This window comes from Bubalus kerabau, chromosome 18 (assembly GCF_029407905.1).
Source record: "Bubalus kerabau isolate K-KA32 ecotype Philippines breed swamp buffalo chromosome 18, PCC_UOA_SB_1v2, whole genome shotgun sequence".
Lineage (NCBI taxonomy): Eukaryota > Metazoa > Chordata > Mammalia > Artiodactyla > Bovidae > Bubalus > Bubalus kerabau.
In genome coordinates this window covers 35,292,483-35,316,441 of record NC_073641.1, presented here as the reverse complement: position 1 = coordinate 35,316,441, position 23,959 = coordinate 35,292,483, and the positions used below count along the sequence as shown (strand labels likewise).

The following is a 23,959-nucleotide window of genomic DNA, read 5'->3' as shown; positions in this document are numbered from 1 at the left end:
TCCAGGCAAGAGTATTGGAGTGGGTTGCCATTGCCTTCTCCGATATTGACTTGTAAATGCAGACCTCAATGGTAATGATTTTCTGTTTGTTGTCGGGAGTTAGTAATTGGTGGAAACTCACACCTGAATCACTCTCTGGGAGGTAGCTTAGCCTCCTGGGCAAAGGACCTGGGCTCAAAGTCCAGCTTCACTGCTTTCAATTGTCCAAACAACTGGTAAATTTCTCAACCTCTGATCTATTATCTGCATTAACAATGGACTGAACAACATCCACAAATATTAAGTGGGCATTTAATTCAGTAAAACACTAGTTACTTGTATCCAGTACATATTTAATTTAATGATCATATTCTTTCTCTCTCTCTCTACCATGTTTATTTGATCAAACAGGAAAAAGAGTTAATGAAAAATGAAGTATGGGATTTCCTGCTAACAAAGAGCATTTAAGAACTGGAACTTGGCATGTTTCAGGAAAATAAAGGGACCTAAAGGGAGAAATATAGATCTGATCACCTGGAGAACTATGGACAGAGGTTCCTAACATTGTACAGGAGACAGTGATTAAAACCACCTCCAAGAAAAAGAAATGCAAAAAGGCTAAATGGTTATCTGGGAGGCCTTAAAATAGTTGAGAAAAGAAGAGAAGCAAAAAAAGGAGAAAAGGAAAGATATAACTATCTGAATTCAGAGTTCCAAAGAATAGCAAGGAGAGATAAGAAAGTCTTCTTAAGTGAACAATGCAGAGAAATAGAAAACAATAGGATGGGGAAGACTAAAGATCTCTTTAAGGAAATTAGAGATACCAAGGGAACATTTCATGCAAAGATGGGCTCAATAAAGGACAGAAATGGCATGGACCTAATAGAAGCAGAAGATATTACAAGAGGTGGCAAGAATACACAGAAGAACTATACAAAAGATCTTCATGACTGAATAATCACGATGGTGTGATCACTCACTTAGAGCCAGACATCTTGGAGTGTGAAGTCAAGTGGGCCTTAGGAAGCATCATTACGAACAAAGCTAGTAGAGATGACAGAATCCCAGTTGACCTATTTCAAATTCCAAAAGATGATGCTGTGAAAGTGCTGCACTCAATGTGCCAGCAAATTTGGAACACTCAGCAGTGGCCACAGGACTGGAAATGGTCAGTTTTCATTCCAATCTCAAAGAAAAGCAATGCCAAAGAATGTTCAAACTACCACACAATTGCATTCATCTCACATGCTAGCAAAGTAATGCTCAAAATTCTCCAAGCTAGGCTTCAACAGTACACGAATCGAGAAGTTCCAGATGTTCAAGCTGGATTTAGAAAAAAACAGAGGAATCAGAGACAAATTGCCAGCATCTGTTGGATCACAGAAAAAGCAAGAGAATTCCAGAAAAACATCTAGTGCTTCACTGACTATGCCAAAGCCTTTGACTGTATGGATCACCACAAACTGTGGAAAATTCTTAAAGAGATGGGAATACCAGACCACTCAACTTGCCTCCTGAGAAGCCTGTATGCAGGTCAAGAAGCAACAGTTAGAACTGGACATGGAACAGACTAGTTCAAAATTGGGAAAGCGATACATCAAGGCTGTATATTGTTACCCTGCTTATTTAACTTATATGCAGAGTACATCATGGGAAATCCTGGGCTGGATGAAGCACAAGCTGGAATCAAGATTGCTGGGAGAAATATGAATAACATCAGATATGCAGATGACATTATCCTTATGGCAGAAAGCAAAGAGGAACTAAAGAGCCTCTTGATGAAAGTGAAAGAGGAGAACGAAAAAGCTGGCTTAAAACTCAATATTCAAAAAATGAAGATCATGACATCTGGTCCCCTTACTTCATGGCAAATAGATGGAGAAACAATAGAAACAGTCAGAGACTTTATTTTCTTGGGCTCCAAAATCACTGCAGATGGTGACTGCAGCCATGATAGTAAAAGACACTTGCTCCTTGGAAGAAAAGCTGTGAAAAATCTAGATAGCATATTAAAAAATAGACATTACTTGGCCAACAATGGTCCATATAGTGAAAACCATGGTTTTTCCAGTAGTCATGTATGGATATGAGAGTTGGACCATAAAGAAGACTGATCATTGAAAAAGTGATGCTTTTGAACTGTGGTGTTAGAGAAGACTCTTGAGAATCCCTTGGACTGCAAAGAGATGAAGCCAGTCAATCCTAAAGGAAACCAGTCCTGAATATTCACTGGAAGGACGGATGCTGAAGCTGAAGCTCCAATAATTTGGCCACCTGATGCAAAGAACTGACTCAATGGAAAAGACCCTGATGCTGGGAAAGATTGAAGGCAGGAGGAGAAGGGGATGACAGAGGACAAGATGGTTGGATGATATCACCAACTCAATAGAGTTTGAGCAAGCTCCAGGAAATGATGAAAGACAGGGAAGCCTGGCATGCTGTAGGCCATGGGGTCGCAAAGAGTTGGACATGAACAACAACAAAGAAAGACCAGGCAGAAGAATAATAGAATTCCTTTCTTCCTATGAGGTCCTTTTGTGGTACATTTCTTGTCTTATTAGAATGGTCCTTTAATTCTCACCCCTTTAATTCATTTTTTTTCTGGCTTTGATAAAATCATACACCCTTCATGAATTCTCTTCCCAAATCCCAAGGGACTGTCAGATCTATTCAGGTTCTGCTGAATAGTTTTTCCCTATTGACTGACTCTATCATCTGCCCTCAACCAAATTCCACCTGTCTTTCACACACTTTTAGCATGTAAATTTAGAATTGTTATGTCTCTGTGTCCCAGCATCAGAACAGTGTCTGACACACAAAAAGGCACTCAAATACTTCCCTAGGGGCTTCCTTTGTAGCTCGTTAGTGAAGAATCTGCCTGCAGTGCAGGACACCTGGGTTCAATTCCTGGGTTGGGAAGATGCCCTGGAGAAGGGATAGGCTACCCACTCCAGTATTCTTGCCTGGAGACTTCCTTGGACAGAGGAGCCTGGCAGGCTACAGTCCATGGGTTCAAAGAGTCAGACACAACTTAGTGGCTAAACCACCTCTTTCACCTTCTTCAAGAGGCTTAGTTCCTCTTCGCTCTCTGCTATCAGGGTAGTGTCATCTGCATATCTGAGGTTATTAATATTTCTCCCGGAAATCTAGACTCTTAATTCTACATCTAAAAGAATGAAGAGTCTAGGGTAGGTATGAGTGGCAGTCAAGCTGGCTGGGGGATTCTGGCTGTATCCGGTCTGGAGGGAACTGTACACAAGGCAGGTCCCACCTTGGCAAAACACTTGCTGATTCAACCTGGATTTAATCAGGAAGCCCTGAGTGTTGGTTTCAGCCTGATACTGAGGTTTTGAAATTCCTTCTGTTTCCTGACATTGATAGGTATATACACATTCCGGCAGAGCAGGCAGAGGTCCTGCTATGCAAGCTACGAAAATCTCCACAAAGTTATCTCTCTTAGAGAACTCTGAAATTCACTTAGCACCAGGATAATAGTATGATTTCCTCTGAAAGAAAACTGTGTGGTAGAAAAAGCTTTGCTAATATGCCCAATTGGTGTGTGATTTAAATCAGACACTCTCAAAACATTTCACCTGCTTTAATAGATCTTTATGATGCTTTGGTGCTATTATCTTTATTTCAAAAAACCCAAAAAGCAGAGCCACTGAGGAAAAAGGATCAAAGAGAGAGAGAGAAATTGTGTGACATAACTCAGAAATGACTGAACTAGGGGAGAAGAAAGAGAGAGAGAGGAAGGAGAGAGACAGAGATATACAAAGAGAAAAATGAAAACAGGTATCTTCTCTGCATCTGTGGGTTTCTCATCCTTCCCTCACCTTTTATAGAGAACAGACCAATAGCCGAACTAGCAGCCGCCTGGCGAATGGAGGGCAGGGTGTCACAGGAGTGAGGAGCCAGGAGGCCAAGGAGTGAGCCAATCTTAAAATTCTCTGGTGCCTGCAGGATAAAGGAGGATCCCAAGGTGATGGGGGTGGCTTGATGATGTTTTAGGATAGTCCCAACACTGGATATTAAGTCCTTGTTTCCTCCATGCAGGTCCTTAGAATAAAATGGAATCTCGGACTTTCCAAGCGGACAGGCAAGCAAAGACAAATGAATCGCTTCACTCCCTGCCTCCCAATCTCCCCCTCCCCCCGCCCCCCGCAACCCCTCAGCCAGCTCCTGCTTGTACTCACAGTGCTGTGGGATGGGGCAGACCTCAGGGCGGCTCTCTGAAAAAACTCCGCCTGGACTGGAGATCCTTCACACAGGAGTTTTGGATTCCAGCGGCCTCCGAAGTCCTTGCTGTTAGCAGGCAATGACATCCACCCATTCTAGGGGCTTACTCACCTCGACATCATTTGTCAGAACTTTTGCGGTGATCTGGAAGGCTCTTTCTCTTTCCCAGTCTTTTTGTGAGACAAGCCACATTCGGAGAAGCTGTTGGTCAAAGAGTAAAAGTGCTTTCCTTCAGTTCAGTTCAGTTCAGTCTCTCAGTTGTGTCTGACTCTTTGCGACCCCATGAACTGCAGCAAGCCAGGCCTCCCTGTCCATCACCAACTCCCGGAGCCTACCTAAACTCATGTCCATTTAGTCAGTGATGCCATCCAACCATCTCATCCTGTGTCCTTCATTTTTCCTCCTGCTCTCAATCTTTCCCAGCATCAGGGTCTTTTCAAATGAGTCAGCTTCAGGCAGCCAAAGTATTGGAGTTTCAGCTTCAACATCAGTCCTTCCAATGAACACTCAGAACTGATCTCCTTTAAGACGGACTGGTTTGATCTCCTCGGAGTCCAAGGGACTCTCAAGAGTCTTCTCCAACACCACAGTTCAAAAGGATCAGTTCTTCAGTGCTCAGCTTTCTTCACAGTCCAACTCTCACATCCATACATGACCACTGGAAAAACCATAGCCTTGACTAAATGGACCTTTGTTGGCAAAGTAATGTCTCTGCTTTTGAATATGCAGTCTAGGTTGGTCATAACTTTTCTCCCAAGGAGCAAGTGTCTTTTAATTTCATGGCTGCTGTCACCATCTGCAGTGACTTTGGAGCCCCCCAAAATAAAGTCTGCCACTGTTTCCACTGTTTCCCCATCTATTTCCCATGAAGTGATGGGACCGGATGCCATGATCTTCATTTTCTGAATGTTGAGCTTTAAGCCAACTTTTTCACTCTCCTCTTTCACTTTCATCAAGAGGCTCTTTAGTCCCTCTTCACTTTCTGCCATAAGGGTGGTGTCATCTGCATATCTGAGGTTATTGATATTTCTCCCGGCAATCTTGATTCCAGCTTGTGCTTCCTCCAGCCCAGTAGAGGAAGTTAAATAAGCAGGGTGACAATATACAGCCTTGACGTCCTCCTTTTCCTATTTGGAACCAGTCTGTTGTTCCACGTCCAGTTCTAACTGTTGCTTCCTGATCTGCATACAGGTTTCTCAAGAGGCAGGTCAGAGGCTGGTCTGGTATTCCCATCTCTTTGAGAATTTTCCACAGTTTCTTGTGATCCACACAGTAAAAGGCTTTGGCATAGTCAATAAAGCAGGAATAGATGTTTTTCTGGAACTCTTTTGCTTTTTCGATGATCCGGCAATGTTGGCAATTTGATCTCTGGTTCCTCTGCCTTTTCTAAAACCAGCTTGAACATCTGGAAGTTCACGTATTGCTGAAGCCTGGCTTGGAGAATTTTGAGCATTACTTTACCTAGCGTGTGAGATGAGTGCATTTGTGCAGTAGTTTGAGCATTCTTTTGCATTTCCTTTCTTTGGGATTGGAATGAAAACTGACTTTTTCCAGTCCTGTGGCCACTGCTGAGTTTTCCAAATTTGCTGACACATTGAGTGCAGCACTTTCATAGCATCATCTTTTAGGATGTGAAGTAGCTCAACTAGGATTCCATCACCTCCACTAGCTTTGTTTGTAGTGATGCTTCCTAAGGCCCACTTGACTTCACATTCCAGGATGTCTGTTTCTAGATGAGTGATCACACCATTGTGATGATCTGGGTCATGAAGATCTTTTTGTACAGTTCTTCTGTGTATTCTTGCCACATCTTCTTAATATCTTCTGCTTCTGTTAGGTCCATACCATTTCTGTCCTTTATTGAGCTCATCTTTGTATGAAATGTTCCCTTGATATCTCTAATTTTCTTGAAGAGATCTCTAGTCTTACCCATTCTATGTTTTCCTCTATTTCTTAGCACTGATCACTTAAGAAGGCTTTCTTATCTCTCCTTGCTGTTCTTTGGAACTCTGCATTCAAATGGGTATATCTTTCCTTTTCTCCTTTGTTTTTCGCTTCTCTTCTTTTCACAGCTATTTGTAAGGCCTCCCCAGACAGCCATTTTTCTTTTTTTCATTTCTTTTTCTTGGGGATGTTCTTGATCCCTGTCTTCTGTACTATGTCATGAACCTCTGTCCATAGTTCTTCAGGCACTCTGTCTATCAGATCTAGTCCATTAAATCTATTTCTCACTTCCACTGTATAATCGTAAAGGAGTTTATTTAGGTTATACCTGAATGGTTTAGTGGTTTTCCCTACTTTCTTCAATTTAAGTCTGAATTTGGCAATAAGGAGTTCATGATCTGAGCCACAGTCAGTTCTCGGTCTTGTTTTTGCTGACTGTATTGAGCTTCTCCATCTTTGGCTGCAAAGAATATAATCAATCTGATTTCGGTGTTGGCCATCTGGTGATGTCCATGTGTAGGATCTTCTCTTGTGTTGTTGGAAGAGGGTGTTTGCTATAACCAATGCATTCTCTTGGCAAAACTCTATTAGCCTTTGCCCTGTTTCATTCTGTACTCCAAGGCCAAATTTTCCTGTTACTCCAGGTGTTTCTTGACTTCCTACTTTTGCATTCCAGTCTGTTATAATGAAAAGGACATCTTTTTTGGGTGTTAGTTCTAAAAGATCTTGTAGTCTTCATAGAACCATTCAACTTCAGCTTCTTCAGTGTTACTTGTCAGGGCATAAACTTGGATTACCGTGATATTGAATGGTTTGCCTTGGAAATGAACAGAGATCATTCTGTCCTTTTTGATATTGCATCAAAGTACTGCATTTTGGACTCTTTTGTTGACTATGATGGCTACTGCATTTCTTATAAGGGATTCCTGTCCACAGTAGTAGATATAATGGTCATCTGAGTTAAATTCACCCATTCCAGTCCATTTTAGTTCTCTGATTCCTAGAACATTGATGTTCACTCTTGCCATCTTCTGTTTGACCACTTCCAATTTGCCTTGATTCATGGACCTAACATTCCAGGTTCCTATGCAATATTGCTCTTTACAGCATTGGACCTTGCTTCTATCAACAGTCACATCCAGAAGTGGGTGTTGTTTTTGCTTTGGCTCCATCCCTTCATTCTTTCTGAAGTTATTTCTCCACTGATCTCCAGTTGCATATTCTTTCATATTTATCCATTCTCGTTCTCTTGCTCTCACTCTGCCTCTTCTGGAATAGGGTGCTGGCCTCTCCACAAACACTGTGTAAGTGGGCTGGCTCTGTGGTGTTGGTGGGGGGCTATGTGGGTCAGGCTAGATGAGTTCCCGGGAGGAGGCGGAGTTTGGAGGGTGACCTGGAGCACAGGTTAGGGTCCATGGGACCTACTCACATTGAACATTTCTTGGCAGTCCTCTGCTTTCATGTTATCCCACATCATGGTCCTCAGCAGCTTTCCGAGAGCATCCATGGATCGTTCGTAGAGAAACTGAAATGAAGTGAGTGACAGTGAAGCCGAGAGCACGCATTCATTCAAGTTCATTCATTCTACCCGGCTCTTCACCCTCCTCCGGCCTCGCCCCCACATACTTGGATGTGCTCCTTGTCTTTGTCCGTCTCACCCTCATTTCTGAGTTTTTCCAAGGGTGGAAGGGGCAGCAGCCTCTGAATATTCTCCTCAAGAATATTAAGATGGTCATTCAGTGAGAGTTGAGGTTTCAATTTACTGAAATGAGAACCACGTGGAGGAGTGGATATTATATCGCCAAACAACACATATCTCAGTTGAGTTCCAGAGAACTGAGGATCTGAAGGGGCTTAAAGGGGTCAGATGCATTTCTGATGGGAATGCAATGTTGAGGGAGATAGTAACAGGAGTAGAGAGAGACTGGGGACATAAAACCGGACTGTAAGTCTAATTTATTATAGTGATAAACAAACCATCACTTGCTTGGCATTACTTAATCCTTTATTATATAATCCAACATTTATCTATTTGTTTTCTTCAGCACTCAAGTTATGTGTGTATATGTGTGTGTGTGAGTGATAGAGAGAGAGAAGAGAGATTCTAAGTTTGGAGCAGTGAGTTTTATCAATTTCATGTCAATTTCATGTCCTTTCATGTCATATGTAGTCCCTGATGGCTCAGTCTGGAAAGAATCTGCCTGCAATGCCAGAGACAAAGGGTTGATCCCTGCATGGGGAAGATCTCCTGGAGAAGGAAAGAGCAACCCACTCCACTATTCTTGCATGGGAAATCCCATGGACAGAGGAGTCTGGTGGGCTACTCCCCATGAAGTTGCAAAAATGGAACACAACTTAGTGACTAAACACCACCTATAAACGCATGAGTAAATGACACTGGAACCTTCCTTTTCCTTTCTCACTATCTGACATATAGTATAGACATGAGGATATAAAGAAACCTGGAAATAGCTTAGGAAAATGTAAGTATTCAATAAATATGAAAACCTCCATTTGCTATTAAATAAATGTAAGTTAAGACAATACACCACCACTTATCTGCAACAAAATTAGCAAAAAAATAAAAAATGATGACACTGTCAGAGAAGGGTGAAATTGGTTCTCTTACAGGGCTTCCCTTGTAGCTCAGCTGGTAAAGAATCTGCTTAAGACCTGGGTTTGATCCCTGGTTTGGGAAGATCCCCTGGAGAAGGGAAAGGCTACCCACTCCAGTATTCCAGCCTGGAGAATTCCATGGTCTATAGTCCATGGGACTGCAAAGAGTCTGACATGATTGATAGATTTTCACTTTCACTTTCACAGAGGAGTAAAAGTCAATAAAGCTGCGACAGCTTTATTGAGTGTTAAATGTGTTGATATATAGTGTGCAATCTTCTCATCCTTATTATCTGGCTGGCTATTTAAAAATATCAACTTATTGAGGCATAATTTATGCACAACAAGCTGCATCCATTTAAAGTGTGCAATCAAATAAATTCCACACTCATGAAACTACCACTATAAGCAATATAGAACATTGCTATCAGCCCCCAATTTTTCCTGATGCATCTTTGCAGTTCATCTATTCCTCCACCTTGGCCCAAGGTAACCACTGATTTGCTTTCTGTCATTAGTCTTCAAGTTCTACAAATGTCCTGTCCATATGAGGGAAGCCGTTAGCTACATGTGGCTATTGAACTCTTGAGTTGTTGCTAGTTTGATTTAAAATACACTGTAATTGTAAAACACACCGGATTTTGAAGATGTAGTATGAAAATCATGTAAGTCATCTTATTAATTCTTTATTTTAAATACATGTTGAAGTAGTATACTGAATATATTAGATTAAAATAATTATTAAAATTAATTTAATGTTTCTTTTTTACATATTTAATAGTGGCTACTAGAAAATTTTAAACAATAAATGTGACCTGTATTATTTCTATTCAACAATGCTGTTCTGGAACCTGGTTAATTCTTAATTCATCTTCAAGATTTCTTTGCACTTTCTTGAAACGTCTCTTATCTTTATAAATATGGGAACTTGTGCTTTTCCCTTATTTTGCTTCTTACTGAATTTTAGAAAAATTATGTGGATGTGTTTTGAATTCATTTCTCTTTTTTGGCTAAAACTCCTTCAGAGAAAGGTCATATTTTGTTCAACATTGTCCTTCTAGAACCTAGCTCAATGTCTGATACATAGATGCAACTCAATAATATTTATTGAACCAAATTGTCAGCTTTTATAATTAGATGTTCAAAGAACATTTTTTTTTGGCATGAGGATGTTCATCAAAGTATTACTTACAGGTTTTAAAACAAGAAATAGTTAAATGTAGCAATAGGAGGTTGATTAATAATTGAAGGTAATAATATGAGGCATATCTATGCATCAAGATATCAGGCAGTGATTAAAATATTTGTTACTTCAACATAATAAAGGCCATATATGAAAACCGTATAAGCTAACATCATGCTCAATGGTGAAAGACTGAAAACTTACCCTCTAAGATCAGGAACAAGACAAAGATGCTACTCTTATTTAACATAATACTGCAAGTCCCAGCCAGAGCAATAGATAAGAAAAATAAATAAAAGCCATCCAGATTGGAAAGGTAAAGTAAAATTATCTCTGTTTGCAGATGACATGATCTTATATATAGAGAATCCTAAAACTTCTACAAAAATATTATAACTAATAAACAAATTCTTCAAAGTTGCAGAATACAAAATCAGCACACAAAAATCACTTCCATTTTTATACACTTAAAACAATGAACCATCAAAAAAGAAGTTAGCAATTCCATTTATAATAGCATGAAAAGAATAAAATACTTAGAAATAAACTTAACCAAGAAAGTGAAAGGCTTGTACACCAAAAAACCACAAAATGATGCTGAAGGAAGTTAAGAAGACACAACGGAAGGGAAAGGTGTTTCATATTTAAATTGCAATCCTTATGATTGCTAAGATGTCCCTCTAAAGCAGTCTGCAGATTTAATGCAATCCCTATCAGAATCCAAATGATACTTTTTGCAGAAATAGAAAAATCCATCCTAAAATTCACATGGAATCTCAAGGGACCTCAAATACCCAAAGCTATTTTGAAAAATAACAAAGTTGGGGATCTCATACTTTTTGGTTTCAAAACTTATTACAAAACCACTGTAATCAAAACAGTATAGTACTGGCATAAACAAACAGACACACAAACCAGTGGAATACAATAGAGAGCCCAGAAATAAACTCTCGTGCATATGGTGAAATGATTTTCAACAAGTGCCAAGACTGTTCAGAGGGGAATAATATTGTATTTGGCCCTGATTACTTGGATATGACACTAAAAGTACAAACAGTGAAAGTACAAATGGACAAATGGGCCTACGTCAAAATTAAAAATTTCTGTTCATGAAGGACACAAAGGATAGAGTAAAAAGACAACCTATGGAATGAGAGAAAATATTTGTAAATCATATATGTGATAAGGGGTTAATAACCTTATCTAGAGTAGAAAGAATATGAAAAGTATAAAAATATAAAGAACTACAACTCAACAAAAAAAAGAGAAAGAACTGAGAAAAATGGACAAAGGATCGAATATTTTTCTCAAGAAGATATGCAAACAGGCAATAAGCCTATAAAAAGATGCTCAAAGTCATTAATCTTTAGGGAAAGGCAACTCAGTGCTACAGTGGGACACCATCTTACACTCATTAGGATGGCTATTGTAAAAACAAACAAAGAAAAATCAGAAAGTGACGGCAAGGATATGGGAAACTTAGGACACTTGTGTACTATTGGTGGACATAAAACAGTGCCCTTCTATAAAGATCAGTATGGTGGTTCCTCAAAAGATTGAAAACAAGCTTGCCATCTGATCCAACAGGCTGACTCATGAGCATATGCCCAAAATAAATAAAAGCAGGGTCTGGAAAAAATGTCTATGTACCTATGTTCATAGCAGCATTATTTACAGTAGCCAAAATGTGAAAACCCCCCAACAGATGAGTGTCCAATAGATGAATGGATTAACCAAGTATACTATACACATCAAACAGAATATTGCTCTGCCTTCAACAGGAATGAAATTCTGATACACCCTACAACATGGATGGACCTTGAGGACATTATTCTAAGGAAAGTAGGTCAGGCATCAAAAGACAAATACTAGATGATGCTAGTGACATGAGCTACCTAAAGCATAAAATTCACAGAGACAGAATATAGAGTGGTAGTTGCCAGGGCTGATGGAAGGAGGAAATGAAGCGTTGATTAATGGGTATAGTGCTTCCATTTCTGGAGATTGGTTACACAATCATGTAAAAGTGCTTAACACTACTCAACTGTACACTTAAAGATGGCTAAGATGATAAACATGTATATTTTACCATAATAAAACATTTAATTAAAAATGAATTATGTTTGTGAAGAATTGATAATAACATGGGAATATGTAAGATGAGGGGAAAAAACAGGATAAAAATTATATGCAGAGCAGAATCTCAGCTCTGTAATCAACATGGACAATTAGGAATAAAGAATTGAAGAAAATATACCAAAATTTTGATAATAGGGTAGAGTTAGGTGTGATTTTTACTATTTTAAAGACTTTCTGCAGTTTCCAAGTTTTAACAGTGAATTTCTATTTCTTTTACTGCAGGGGAAAAGATTATTTTTAAAATGTGCTTAAAATTATCATTTTCTTCAGGCCTAGTGCTGCTAACCAAACCTGGGTGTGATTAAGGCTTTCATAAGTTTTTAATGGGAAGATTAAAATTTGCCTATAGGCCAAGAGAAATTATTTTTGCACAGAAATTTCAGTCCTCATATATCAATAAATCTGACTTTTATATGCAGCTTGCTAGTCCCTGTAAGTCATCAAATGATCAGGCTTTCAGTCAATTCTGTCACTTTGGAAAAAGAAAAAGCTCCCATTTGAAATAACCTATTGATGAATTGGGCTTCCCAGGTGGCACTAGTGGTAAAAGAACCCACCTGCCAATGCAGGAGACGTAAGAGACATGGGTTTGATCCCTGGGTTGGGAAGATACCTTGAAGGAGGGCATGGCAACCCACTCCAGTATTCCTACCTGGAGAATCCCATGGACAGAGGAACTCAGGGGCCTATAGTCCATAGGGTCACACAGAGTCAGACATGACTGAAGCAACTTAGGTAACATGCACGCACTGATGAACTGTGTCCTTTTTGTGATGGTGCACTAGAGTCTGCACTTATCAATGTCAGTTGATCAGAATGAGTACATGGGGGAGGAAATTTTTTTTTTCAATGAGAAGAAACAAAAAATTCTCTACCTGAGGTATCTGATGGCAATTAAGGCTTTCCACCGAATAGGGCTGGCCAAGGAATCCAGAGGCTCATCCCTGATGAAGTCCTGCAACACAGACAAGGCGGTGAACCATCTCAGGGAGGACTAGGGGAGTTTCTAGATGCATTGAGGTGGAAGCCTTATTGGACTGTTGGGTGCCTTCAGGAAGAACCATGGCAAAATTCTGTTCCTAGGGACTGGTGAGTTTTACCCACTTAAAAAAAAAAGACAACTTGCTCTCTTGGTAATAAACTTCTCAGGATCTTGCCCATGTCCTTTGCACACTCACCAGCATGTAACCCAGCAGCACCTCCTTGTAGGAGAACTTGAACGTCTCATCCTCAGCATCCTGGACAGCAATACCAATCTCTGTGATACTTCTGGTAAAACTCATCTGCAGATCCATGTCCTAAAGGAAAATGACTCACAGTGCAAGCCAGAGTCTTAGGCACTGCACCTGGTTCTACAAATGTTTGACCTACGGTTGAAATATGTGCCCAGACAGCAGTGGCACTGTGCTTCTTTTGCCATTTTCACCTTACTCTCAGATCCAAGTTGCAGGGAGGTTGAGAAAATGGTTTCTCAACCCCGGCCTCTGCCATGGACTGAGGATTCTCTAGAACAGTGGTTTTCAAACATTTTTAATCAGAATCAAAATAGGAAACAGTTTACAAATCTACCTGATACTTATATGAACTATATATATATATATATATATATAGTATATATATATATCATGCATGTATAATGTGGTGTTGGAGAAGACCCTTGGACTGCAAGGAGATCCAACCAGTCAATCCTAAAGGAAATCAGTTCTGAATGTTCATTGGAAGGACTGATGCGGAAGCTGAAGCTCCAATACTTTGGCACCTGATGCGAAAAACTGACTCAATGGAAAAGACCCTGGTGCTGGGAAAGATTGAAGGCGGGAGGAGAAGAGAATGACAGAGGATGAGATGGTTGGATGGCTTCACCAATGCGATGGACCTGAGTTTGAGTAAGCTCCGGGAGTTGGTGATAGACAGGGAAGCCTGGCGTGCTGCAGTCCATGGGGTTGCAAAGAGTTGGACATGACTGAGTGGCTGAACTGAACATGTATATAATACATGATGTATTATGTATACATATATAGTGCTGCGATTCATGGCGTCGCAAAGAGTTGGACATGACTGAGCGACTGATTTGATCTGATCTGATCTGATATATATAAAACCATGGTTTCTCAACCTCCCTGCAACTTGGATCTGAGACTAAGGTGAAAATGGCAAAAGAAGCACAGTGTCACTGCTGTCTGGGCACATATTTCAACCGTAGGTCAATATAATATATATTATATATATAATATATATATAATACATAACTGAAATAAAAGTTTTGTGATACTTAATGCTATATATAATCATTTTTCTTTCTTTTTATTTTTTAAATTATGAAAGTATGATAACACATTTATAGGAGACTTGGAAAATACAGAACACAGTTACATACAGTTTTACCATATATTACAATTATTTTTTAAGTAGAAAAATTATGATTTTTAGTTGGAGTTTCAATATCAAACTCTCAAAAATTATCTTTTATTCCTCTTTTATTTTATTACAAAAAAATTACTGGTTGTGATTTATTAGATAAATTAATTTCCTGATCTACTGGTGGGTCACAACTCACAGTTCTAAGAACACTGTTCTGGTTTACAGTCAACTTCCAAACCACCTAGAACCAAATAGAATTCTTGTTCTGTCTTAAATTAGGCTTGGGAATCCTGACTTCAGAATTGGATTAATTAGTTAAAATTTGGAATTCTTTCCTGTGGAATCAAATCAAGAGAACATTTATGCTTATTGTACTTTCAGGGAGCATAATTTGTATTCAGATATATTTATACTCAAACACAGGTATTCAGGTATATCAAATATATCACCTACCTTGTTTGCCACAGACATGCCCAGAACCTGAAAAAAATCAGAAGGAAAGGCAGATACTACAGCAGCAGTCAGAGTTCCTTCCCCCAACCAAAGAACCACGCATCAACCTGAAGGACAACAGTGAAGCAGGATGTTCAGCCTTTCCAAGTGGTGGGGGCTACCTCCCTCCCTCAATTTCAAAGGGACACCTGTGTATTGGTGGATTCTTTGCCCTGGATGAATCATGACTAAGCTACAAAAGGTAGCACAAAGATCTCAAGCCTTTGGATTTCAGGCTTCTCATTTTAAAAAGGCTCTATCAGACCTTGGTAAGAAAAAGGGCACAAAAGCTCTTGGAAGAAAGAGCAATGAAAACTTATAAAATGAAAGTTAATGGAGCAGCTGATTTTGGAACTGAGATATAGTCAGTTCTCTGACAATGCCTGTGTTGAAAATGCAAATTTGTTACAATGAAATTGATGTATGAGGGGATATTTTTAGTGTATTCTGAATTTTGAGTTTGCTTATGTGCAGTTTTGTATATGAGGGCATAAAGGTGAACCAGATGAACTGAGCCTGAGGAAGACTTGCACATACACCACAGATGTCATCAGCTGCCTCTGTTTACTGTGTGTGATGAGCTGCTCTCACCCAAATCTGGTATTACAGCTGTCTGTTGGATATCAGATAGCCCTCCTTCTCACCACCATTTCATAATAGCTCATAAATTGCACAGTAGACTTCAGAGTTTTTTTAAGGAAAATTTCCATCATTTTTTAGTAATAATTATCTACTTCCTGTTTTTAAAATTACTTTTGAAAATTAAATTCTTGTTTTTTTTTAAACTGTATCATTGATGGGGTTGTTGAATATTGTACCACTCATCCCATTTCCCCCATAATTCCTGCGGTTTTTCCTGTATTCTCTTGATCAAAATTTGCATTTTAGCAGAGTTGACTTACCTTAAAGTGTAGTGATCCTTATCTAAAGCATCTTTATCTCCTTTCTATTTTATTTTTACCATAACTTTCCTCAGTGATGGACTTAATAGTAATATAATATAAAATACCTTCTTAAACTATGTTTTCAGTTCTCATCATTATTTATCAAATTTTGGGTGTGTAGCATCAGAATCACATTTTGAATCTGTCTAAAATGACAGATTCAGTGATCCATCCCTGAAGACTGATTCATTGTTGTTGTTCAGTCACTAAATCATGTCCAACTCTTTGCGACCCCATGGACTACAGCATGCCAGCCTTCCTGTCCTACACCATCTCCTGGAGTTGGCTCAAATTCTTGTCCATTGAGTCCATGATGCTATCTAACCATCTCATCCTCTGCTGCCTCCTCCTTTTGCCTTCATCTTTCCCAACAACAGGGTCCTGGCCAATGAGTTGGCTCTTTGCATCAGGTGACCAAAGCATTGGAGCTTCAGTTTCAGAATCAGTCCTTCTAATAAACATTCAGGACTGATTTCCTTTATGACTGACTGGTTTGATATCCTGCAGTCCAAAGGACTCTCAAGAGTCTTCTCCAACACCATAGTTCAAAAGCATCAATTCTTTGGTGCTCAGCTTTCTTCACAGTCCAACTCTCACATCCATACATGAGTACTGGAAAAACCATAGCTTTGACTAGATGTACCTTTGTTGGCAAAGTAATGTCTCTGCTTTTTAATATGCTGTCTAGGTTGGTCATAGCTTTTCTTCCAAGGAGCAAATGTCTTTTAATTTCATGGCTACAGTCACCATCTGCAGTGATTTTGGAGCACAAGAAAAGAAAGTCTCACTGTTTCCATTGTTTTCCCATCTAGTTGCCATGAAGTGATGGGACCAGATGCCATGATCTTGAATGTTGAGTTTTAAGCCAGCTTTTTCATTCTCCTCTTTCACTTTCATCAAGAGGCTTTTTAGTTCCTCTTCACTTTCTGCCATAAGGGTGATGTCATCTGCGTATCTGAGGTTATTGATATTTTCCTGGGAATCTTGATTCCAGCTTGTGCTTCATCCAGCCAGGCATTTCAGATGATGTACTCTGTATATAAGTTAAATAAGCAGGGTGACAATGTACAGCCTTGATTTACTCCTTTTCAAATTTGGAACCATTATGTTGTTCCATGTCCAGTTCTAATGGTTTCTTGTTGACCTGCAAACAGATTTCTCATGAGGCACGTCAGGTGGTCTGGTGCCGAGGTCCAGCCCCGGCTGATCCAGGGTATTCGAAGGAGAGACGGCCTAGGTGACTATTCAAATGTTAATTAGAGATATAAAGAGTAATAAAAAGAGGATAGCTCAGTAGGAAAATTCAGTGGAGAAAAGAAGCTGAGTGGCTTGGTTTACACGGAAAATCAATATTACGTGACACCAGGTTAGCTCTGACCACGGAGGCCGCAGGCGCCCTCTCGAATAGCGGAAGGTGCCCCACTTTAGACACCTTCTCGAGTGGGTCTTAGAAGCCCAGGCAAATAAATGGTCGCAGAGGATATCCGCGCTCCAGATGGACACTCAGCTGGAAGTTAAAGGGGAGAATGACATGGGGAGACCAAGCGTTGGTGAGCAAGGCCCATAGCTTTATTTTCAACAGGGGCTTTTATACCCTAAGTTACACATAGAGGATAATAGGGGATGCAAAGTCAGCAGTCTTTGATGCTTATCAAAAACCAGGGTTTCTTTCCTGCAAATTTATTGTATACAAATGGTTTAGGTGATTTACATCATCTTCTGGCCAGAAGGCCTATTAACATTTTATGACTCTTGACAAGGACTTATCAACAAAGACTTATTTTCTCTAAGAGTAATTATTTTAAGGTTTGGCGCCATCTTTTGAAGATAAAATTACATTCCTATAGGGCGGATGTGTAATGGGTTTACAAAGGAAAGAATTTATTACCTTAAGGGTCTAAAGTTACTAACACCAAGGCCACTACTTATTTTTTCTACATACCAACTATATTAATTAATACACATTCAAGGATACAATTCAGGGGATGTGGAAACTTGGCAGCAAGCATTGGCTCATCAATGAAATCTTTTACTAGTTTTATTCTGACAGTTTCTAACTCTCTGAGAGGCTCTAAGCTATTTGAATATCTTAGGCTTCCCGTGCCTCTCAAGGTCGGGAGACTGTAAACAATCGTATGCATAGCTGTAGGTGTCCGGGTAAACTTGTCAGGCGAGTTAGAGAGCCATCTGAGGGGTTTGGATTTAAACACTCCTAGTTGCCCAGGAACTTTATTAATTGGGGCTGTAAGTTAGCTCTTTGACAGAGAGAGTGAGATGGTGGTGGGGGACAGCCCCCAGTAAAGTCAGAGCTGAGAGCACAAAGCAATAAAGTAGGCAGACTCTGGTTTTGGGGGGTAGATGCTCGAGAATATCCAGGGGCACTCCCGAGGCTCGATCCCGCCTTTGCGTATGCCGGGCCTCCTTCCTCATGACCTTTGTCACGAGTGGAATGTCTCTCGCCGGCTCCCGGGAGTCTGGTATTCCCATGTCTTGAAGAACTTTCCACAGTTTGTTGTGATCCACACAATCAAAGGCTTTGGGATAGTCAATAAAGCAAAAGTAGATGTTCCTCTGGAATTGTCTTGCTTTCTCTATGATCCAACAGATGTTGGCAATTTGATCTCTGGTTCCTCTGCCTTTTTTGAATCCAGCTTGAACATCTGGAAGTTCTTGGTTCACGTACTGTTGAAGCCTGGCTTGGAGAATTTTGAGCATTACTTTGCTAGCATGTGAGATGAGTGCAATTGTGTGGTAGTTTGAGCATTCTTTGGCATTGCCTCTCTTTGGGATAGGAATGAAAACTGACCTTTTCCAGTCCTGTGGCCACTTGCCGAGTTTTCCAAATTTGCTGGCGTATTGAGTGCAGCACTGTCACAGCGTCATCTTTTAGGATTTGAAATAGCTCAACTGGAATTCCATCACCTCCACTAGCTTTGTTCATAGTGATGTTTCCTAAGGCCCACTTGACTTTTCATTCCAGGATGTCTGGCTCTAAGTGAGTGATAACACCATCCTGGTTATCTGGGTCATGAGGATCTTTTTTTGTATAGTTCTTCTGTGTATTCTTGCCACCTCTTCTTAATATCTTCAGCTTCTGTTAGTTCATACCATTTCTGTCCTTTATTGAGACCATCTTTGCATGAAATATTCCCTTGGTATCTCTAATTTTCTTGAAGACATCTCTAGTCTTTCCCTTTCTACTGTTTTCCTCTATTTCTTTGCATTGATCACTTAGGAAGGCTTTCTTATCTCTCCTTGTTATTATTTGGAACTCTGCCCAAGATCTTACAAAAGAAACAAATCACTCAACTCCATTTCATAATCAAATTTTCTCTTCCCATATGTTCTCACTTTGCAGACAAAGGTCCATATAGTCAAAGCTATGGTTTTTCTAATAGTCATGTATAGATGTGAGAGTTGGACCATAAAGAAAGCTGAGAGCTGAAGAACTGCTGCTTTGTAACAGTGGTGCTGGAGAAGACTCTTGAGAGTCCCTTGGACTGCAGGATATCACACCAGTCAATCATAAAGGAAATCAGTCCTGAATGTTCATTGGAAGGACTGGTGCTGAAGCTGAAGGCCCAATAGTTTGGTCACCTGCTGAGAAAACCCGACTCATTGGAGAAGACCCTGATGCTGGGAAAGACTGAGGGCAAGAGGAGAAGGGGACAACAGAGGATGAGATGGTTGGATGACATCATTGACTCAGTGCATATGAGTTTGAGCAAATTCTGGGAGATGGTGAAGGACAGGGAAGCCTTGTCTGCTACAGTTCATGGGGTAGCAAAGAGTGGGACATGACTGAGTGATTGAGCAACAACAATATGTTCTCATCTTCCAAATGTACCAGATCCTATCTTCCCTTTGGTCTGTATCCTTTGAGGATGAAGATTTTGAAGAGCTGAGCCCCTGTAATGTTTGGGAACCCCAGTCTTGGAAATTGAAGTAGCCCTGTGTTGGCTATTACCCGAGAGCACTGGCCATAGAGAAATAGGACTTGGGATACAATGTCCTCATCAAGCCTGGTTAGAAGTTGACTCTTGGGTGCATGGAGGGCCACGGCTCCATAGATTACCATGACGTCAGTTTTGCTCAGGCTCTTTTTCCCAGAGAAAATACCCTGAAGAGGAGAAAAGAGAGACATGAAAAATACGGCTGAAGGAGTTTCTTTTCCTCTCATGATTTTTCCTAATCCTATGGGCCACTATGGGAGTTAATAAATGGGACTGGGATTATTAAAATGAGTCTGAAGCTGATGTGCTTGCTGATATAAATTTCAACACCCAGAATGGTGTGGTGGATCTACCAGGCTTTAATAGAGGTACTTGAGAGAGGGCTTGCATTCATTTTACTCATTCATTCCTCTTCTTTAGGGGAAGCAGTGTATACAACGGAAACTGTCCATGAGGCCTGAGGAGGCAGAAGAGGGATAAAACTAGACACCCACAGAGCTCCTCAGGTCCTCCCAGGTCAGTATGAGTGACAGGAAGTGGAGGAGACTTGTTATCTAGCTGGTCATTCTACAGGGCTTGGGCTCAGATGGTTCCAACCTGGAATTAAGACTGAGGATGGGAGCAAGTATGATATGGAGAAAGGATGTCCACTGATGGAGTCAGTGTCACTTGCCTTTGCAATGACCAAGGGCTTTGGAGGAGAAGGATATTCTTTTTACCTTACATCGATTCATGAAAAACTTTTCCCGGTCTTGGAATGTTTTAAGAACTTTTAAGACAACTTCAAAGTGTTTCTCAGCACAGTATCCTAAGATAGATGTTATTCCCTAAAATCAGAAAAGACAGGGCATTTTGATGCATCAGGAACTCTAGGTGCTGGAGGTATAGGAGTCAACAGAACACACCAAACTCCTCATCTTCTTGAGTGTAAAACCAGGGGAAGTCACAAGGAAGTGACATAAAGTGAATACACAAATCCAGTAAGCCTATAAATATATAGTATGTCAAATGGTGATAAGTGCTGTAAGAAAAGAAGAAAAAAGGGTAGCTTCTATAAGTTCGGGGAGTTGGCAATACAAATAGAGTAGCCAGACAAGTTGTCAATAAAAGGGTGACATGGAGAAGAGCCCCAAAATAAGCAAGAGAGTGAGCCAATGAACTTCCTGGAAATGAGAGTTCCAAACAGAGAGAGTATGTGCTAAGGTCCTGAGGTCCACCAAGGAGGGCAGATGGAACAAAGAAGTAAAAGAGGTCAGAGAGAAAGTGGGGGTTGGTCTGAGTAAGGTCTTTTAGGCCACACTCAATACTTTGGATTTTTAATCTTAGACCAGTGGGAAGCAAGTGGAGGTTTTCTTGAGCTGGAGTTGACTATCATTTCTACAGGATCACTCTCCTTCTGAAACTTTACCTTGAAAAGTGAAAGTGTTAGTTGCTTAGTCCTGTCTAACTCTTTGTGACCTCATGGACTATAGCCCTTCAGGTTCCTTTGTCCATGTGATTCCCCAGGCAAGAATACTGGAGTGGGCTTCCATTCCATTCTCCAGGGCATCTTCCTGACCCAGAGATTGGACCCAGCTCTCCTGCATTGCAGGCAGATGTTTTACTGTCTGAGCCACCAGGGAAGCCCAAGGTTAACTTCACCCTTAAGTGGTTAAAATGTTGAAAGCTCCTGTTTCACACTCTGTGCTCGTATTTCCCCCTTGCCCACATTCTTTCCACCTCACTTGCTTCAGGCTCACTTCACCACTGTACCTTCATGCCAGTTTGTTCATGAGTCCTGATTTGTTTCATTTGGTTGCATAACCCTGCTAGAGCCAGCATGGAAATCCAGGGACTAGACTTCTGTCATCAAGCTCTCAACCAGCACTGTTCTTAGATATCGGGTCTTACACTCTCTACCACCAGGAGATGCTTGGAAGAAATCTTTAAAGGCCGGTGGCCTGGTGTCTCTGTGTTCCTTGGTCATGGTGCCTTGGTTCCTTAGGTTCCTTTACATCCTAAGATGTAAACTTCTGTGTCTTTCCATCTCTGGGTCCTCTCACCCCACAGTGCTCTGTGTTTCTCCTCTCCCGACACATCTTCCTAACTTCTTAACTCCCTCTCCAACTTTCCAGCTCTGACCTATGTCCCACTGTCTTTCTGTTACGTGAGTCTGGAAAACCCCAGGCCCTGGATAAATCTGACTCTCATACTTGTCTATCACCTATCTGTATACCCCATTTGTTGGATGCTACCGGGAAAAAAAATGACACCCCTGAAAAAATTGCGAGAGTAGAAGATGATTTCAACTCCCCAAGGGGCCCTCAAATCTGCACACATATCTTATTTGTTTTCTTTAATCTATTTTCTCTCTCCAGTTCCTCACAGTTGTAATTTCAGATCTTCTCTCCTGAAACTCCTTACTAAGCATTTTCTATGAAAAAGAACTTTGAGGAGTCTATTTTCCTTTATTTTATTTGGAGGAACTTGAGGGATGCAGGCAATGTGTTGTGGAGGCAGGATTTGAATCCAGCTGGTCTGACACCAGAATCAGAGCCTAGGTGTCACCTGAGTGAGAGAGTCACTCTTAGGAGAAGGAAGGCCAGCTGATCAGTGAGACTTAGAGAGTTATGTGTTAACTCCTCACCAACCCAGAGGCCATTTGCTAAGTGATTTGAGTATGCAGGATACACTCAAGAACTTGAAGCAAAGTTAAGTAAAAGAGGAATTTGAGAAGCTTAAGTGGATGTCACAAAGTTCATCTTCCTTCCAAGGCTTGTGAATTCCTCAGACTTTGAATGATGGCCATATGGTATGCTTGGATCTAAAATAAACTTAATTCTTTTCTAGCCCAGAGCAGAACTAAAAGGACAACTAGAATGGAAATAATGGTGCTAGGAATAATGTCAATGAGAAATAACTGAAGGCTGAATATCTGAGATGGAAAAAAGAATTAATGACAATATAAAATCAGTTTTAAAAGTTCAGTAAGTATAATGTTTTCCAGCTATTTACAATGGGGAAAGGACCCTAAACACCTGAGAATTTCTGAGACAGGTATATAAAAAGACAGACTTATGATAATTTATTTTTTACTAGCTGGTCTTTATTCCTGGGTGGTTTCTTTTCTTAAACAGACATCATCTTTTTCTTCACATATGTTCTCCAGCTTAGGCTAGGGTAGGGAATAGGCAAAAGCTCTTTGCAAAAGCTCTCCAGGCTATATTTTCTCTAGGAAGAAAACCAATGATACATACCCTTACTTTCAGCTTACACATTTAATGATTTTGGTACTTACAATCATGCCCTTATGTTACAAAGCCAAGGTCAAAATATTTTTAAAATACTCTTGTTGAGTAGGAGTGACTGAAATTCATTTTTCACTATTTTCACAAATCTGATTAGATAATGAAGCACTGATTTTTTTCTTTTCTTTTTTTTTAAATTTTATTTTATTTTTAAATTTTACATAATTGTATTAGTTTTGCCAAATATCAAAATGAATCCACCACAGGTATACATGTGCTCCCCATCCTGAACCCTCCTCCCTCCTCCCTCCCCATTCCATCCCTCTGGGTCGTCCCAGTGCACCAGCCCCAAGCATCCAGTATCGTGCATCGAACCTGGACTGGCAACTCGTTTCATGCATGATATTTTACATGTTTCAATGCCATTCTCCCAAATCTTCCCACCCTCTCCCTCTCTCACAGAGTCCATAAGACTGATCTATACTTCAGTGTCTCTTTTGCTGTCTTGTACACAGGGTTATTGTTACCATCTTTCTAAATTCCATATATATGCGTTAATATACTGTATTGGTGTTTTTCTTTCTGGCTTACTTCACTCTGTATAATAGGCTCCAGTTTCATCCACCTTATTAGAACTGATTCAAATGTATTCTTTTTAATGGCTGAGTAATACTCCATTGTGTATATGTACCACTGCTTTCTTATCCATTCATCTGCTGATGGACATCTAGGTTGCTTCCATGTCCTGGCTATTATAAACAGTGCTGCGATGAACATTGGGGTACACGTGTCTCTTTCCCTTCTGGTTTCCTCAGTGTGTATGCCCAGCAGTGGGATTGCTGGATCATAAGGCAGTTCTATTTCCAGTTTTTTAAGGAATCT

At 40.3% G+C, this 23,959-nt stretch overlaps 1 protein-coding gene across 1 annotated transcript in view; it reads right to left on the bottom strand.

Moving 5' to 3' along the window:
- Positions 1 to 23,959, bottom strand: part of MROH2B (maestro heat like repeat family member 2B) — a 76,427-nt gene that overhangs the window by 19,129 nt on the left and 33,339 nt on the right. Inside the window, exons 20-28 of the mRNA XM_055555317.1 lie at positions 20,570 to 20,677; positions 19,865 to 20,017; positions 14,915 to 14,941; positions 13,279 to 13,398; positions 12,976 to 13,055; positions 7,789 to 7,924; positions 7,592 to 7,687; positions 4,330 to 4,419; positions 3,816 to 3,936 (exon numbers count right to left, since the gene is read on the bottom strand). Of these exons, the coding sequence (XP_055411292.1) occupies positions 3,816 to 3,936; positions 4,330 to 4,419; positions 7,592 to 7,687; positions 7,789 to 7,924; positions 12,976 to 13,055; positions 13,279 to 13,398; positions 14,915 to 14,941; positions 19,865 to 20,017; positions 20,570 to 20,677 (931 nt within the window). The remainder of the gene's footprint in view (positions 1 to 3,815; positions 3,937 to 4,329; positions 4,420 to 7,591; positions 7,688 to 7,788; positions 7,925 to 12,975; positions 13,056 to 13,278; positions 13,399 to 14,914; positions 14,942 to 19,864; positions 20,018 to 20,569; positions 20,678 to 23,959) is intronic.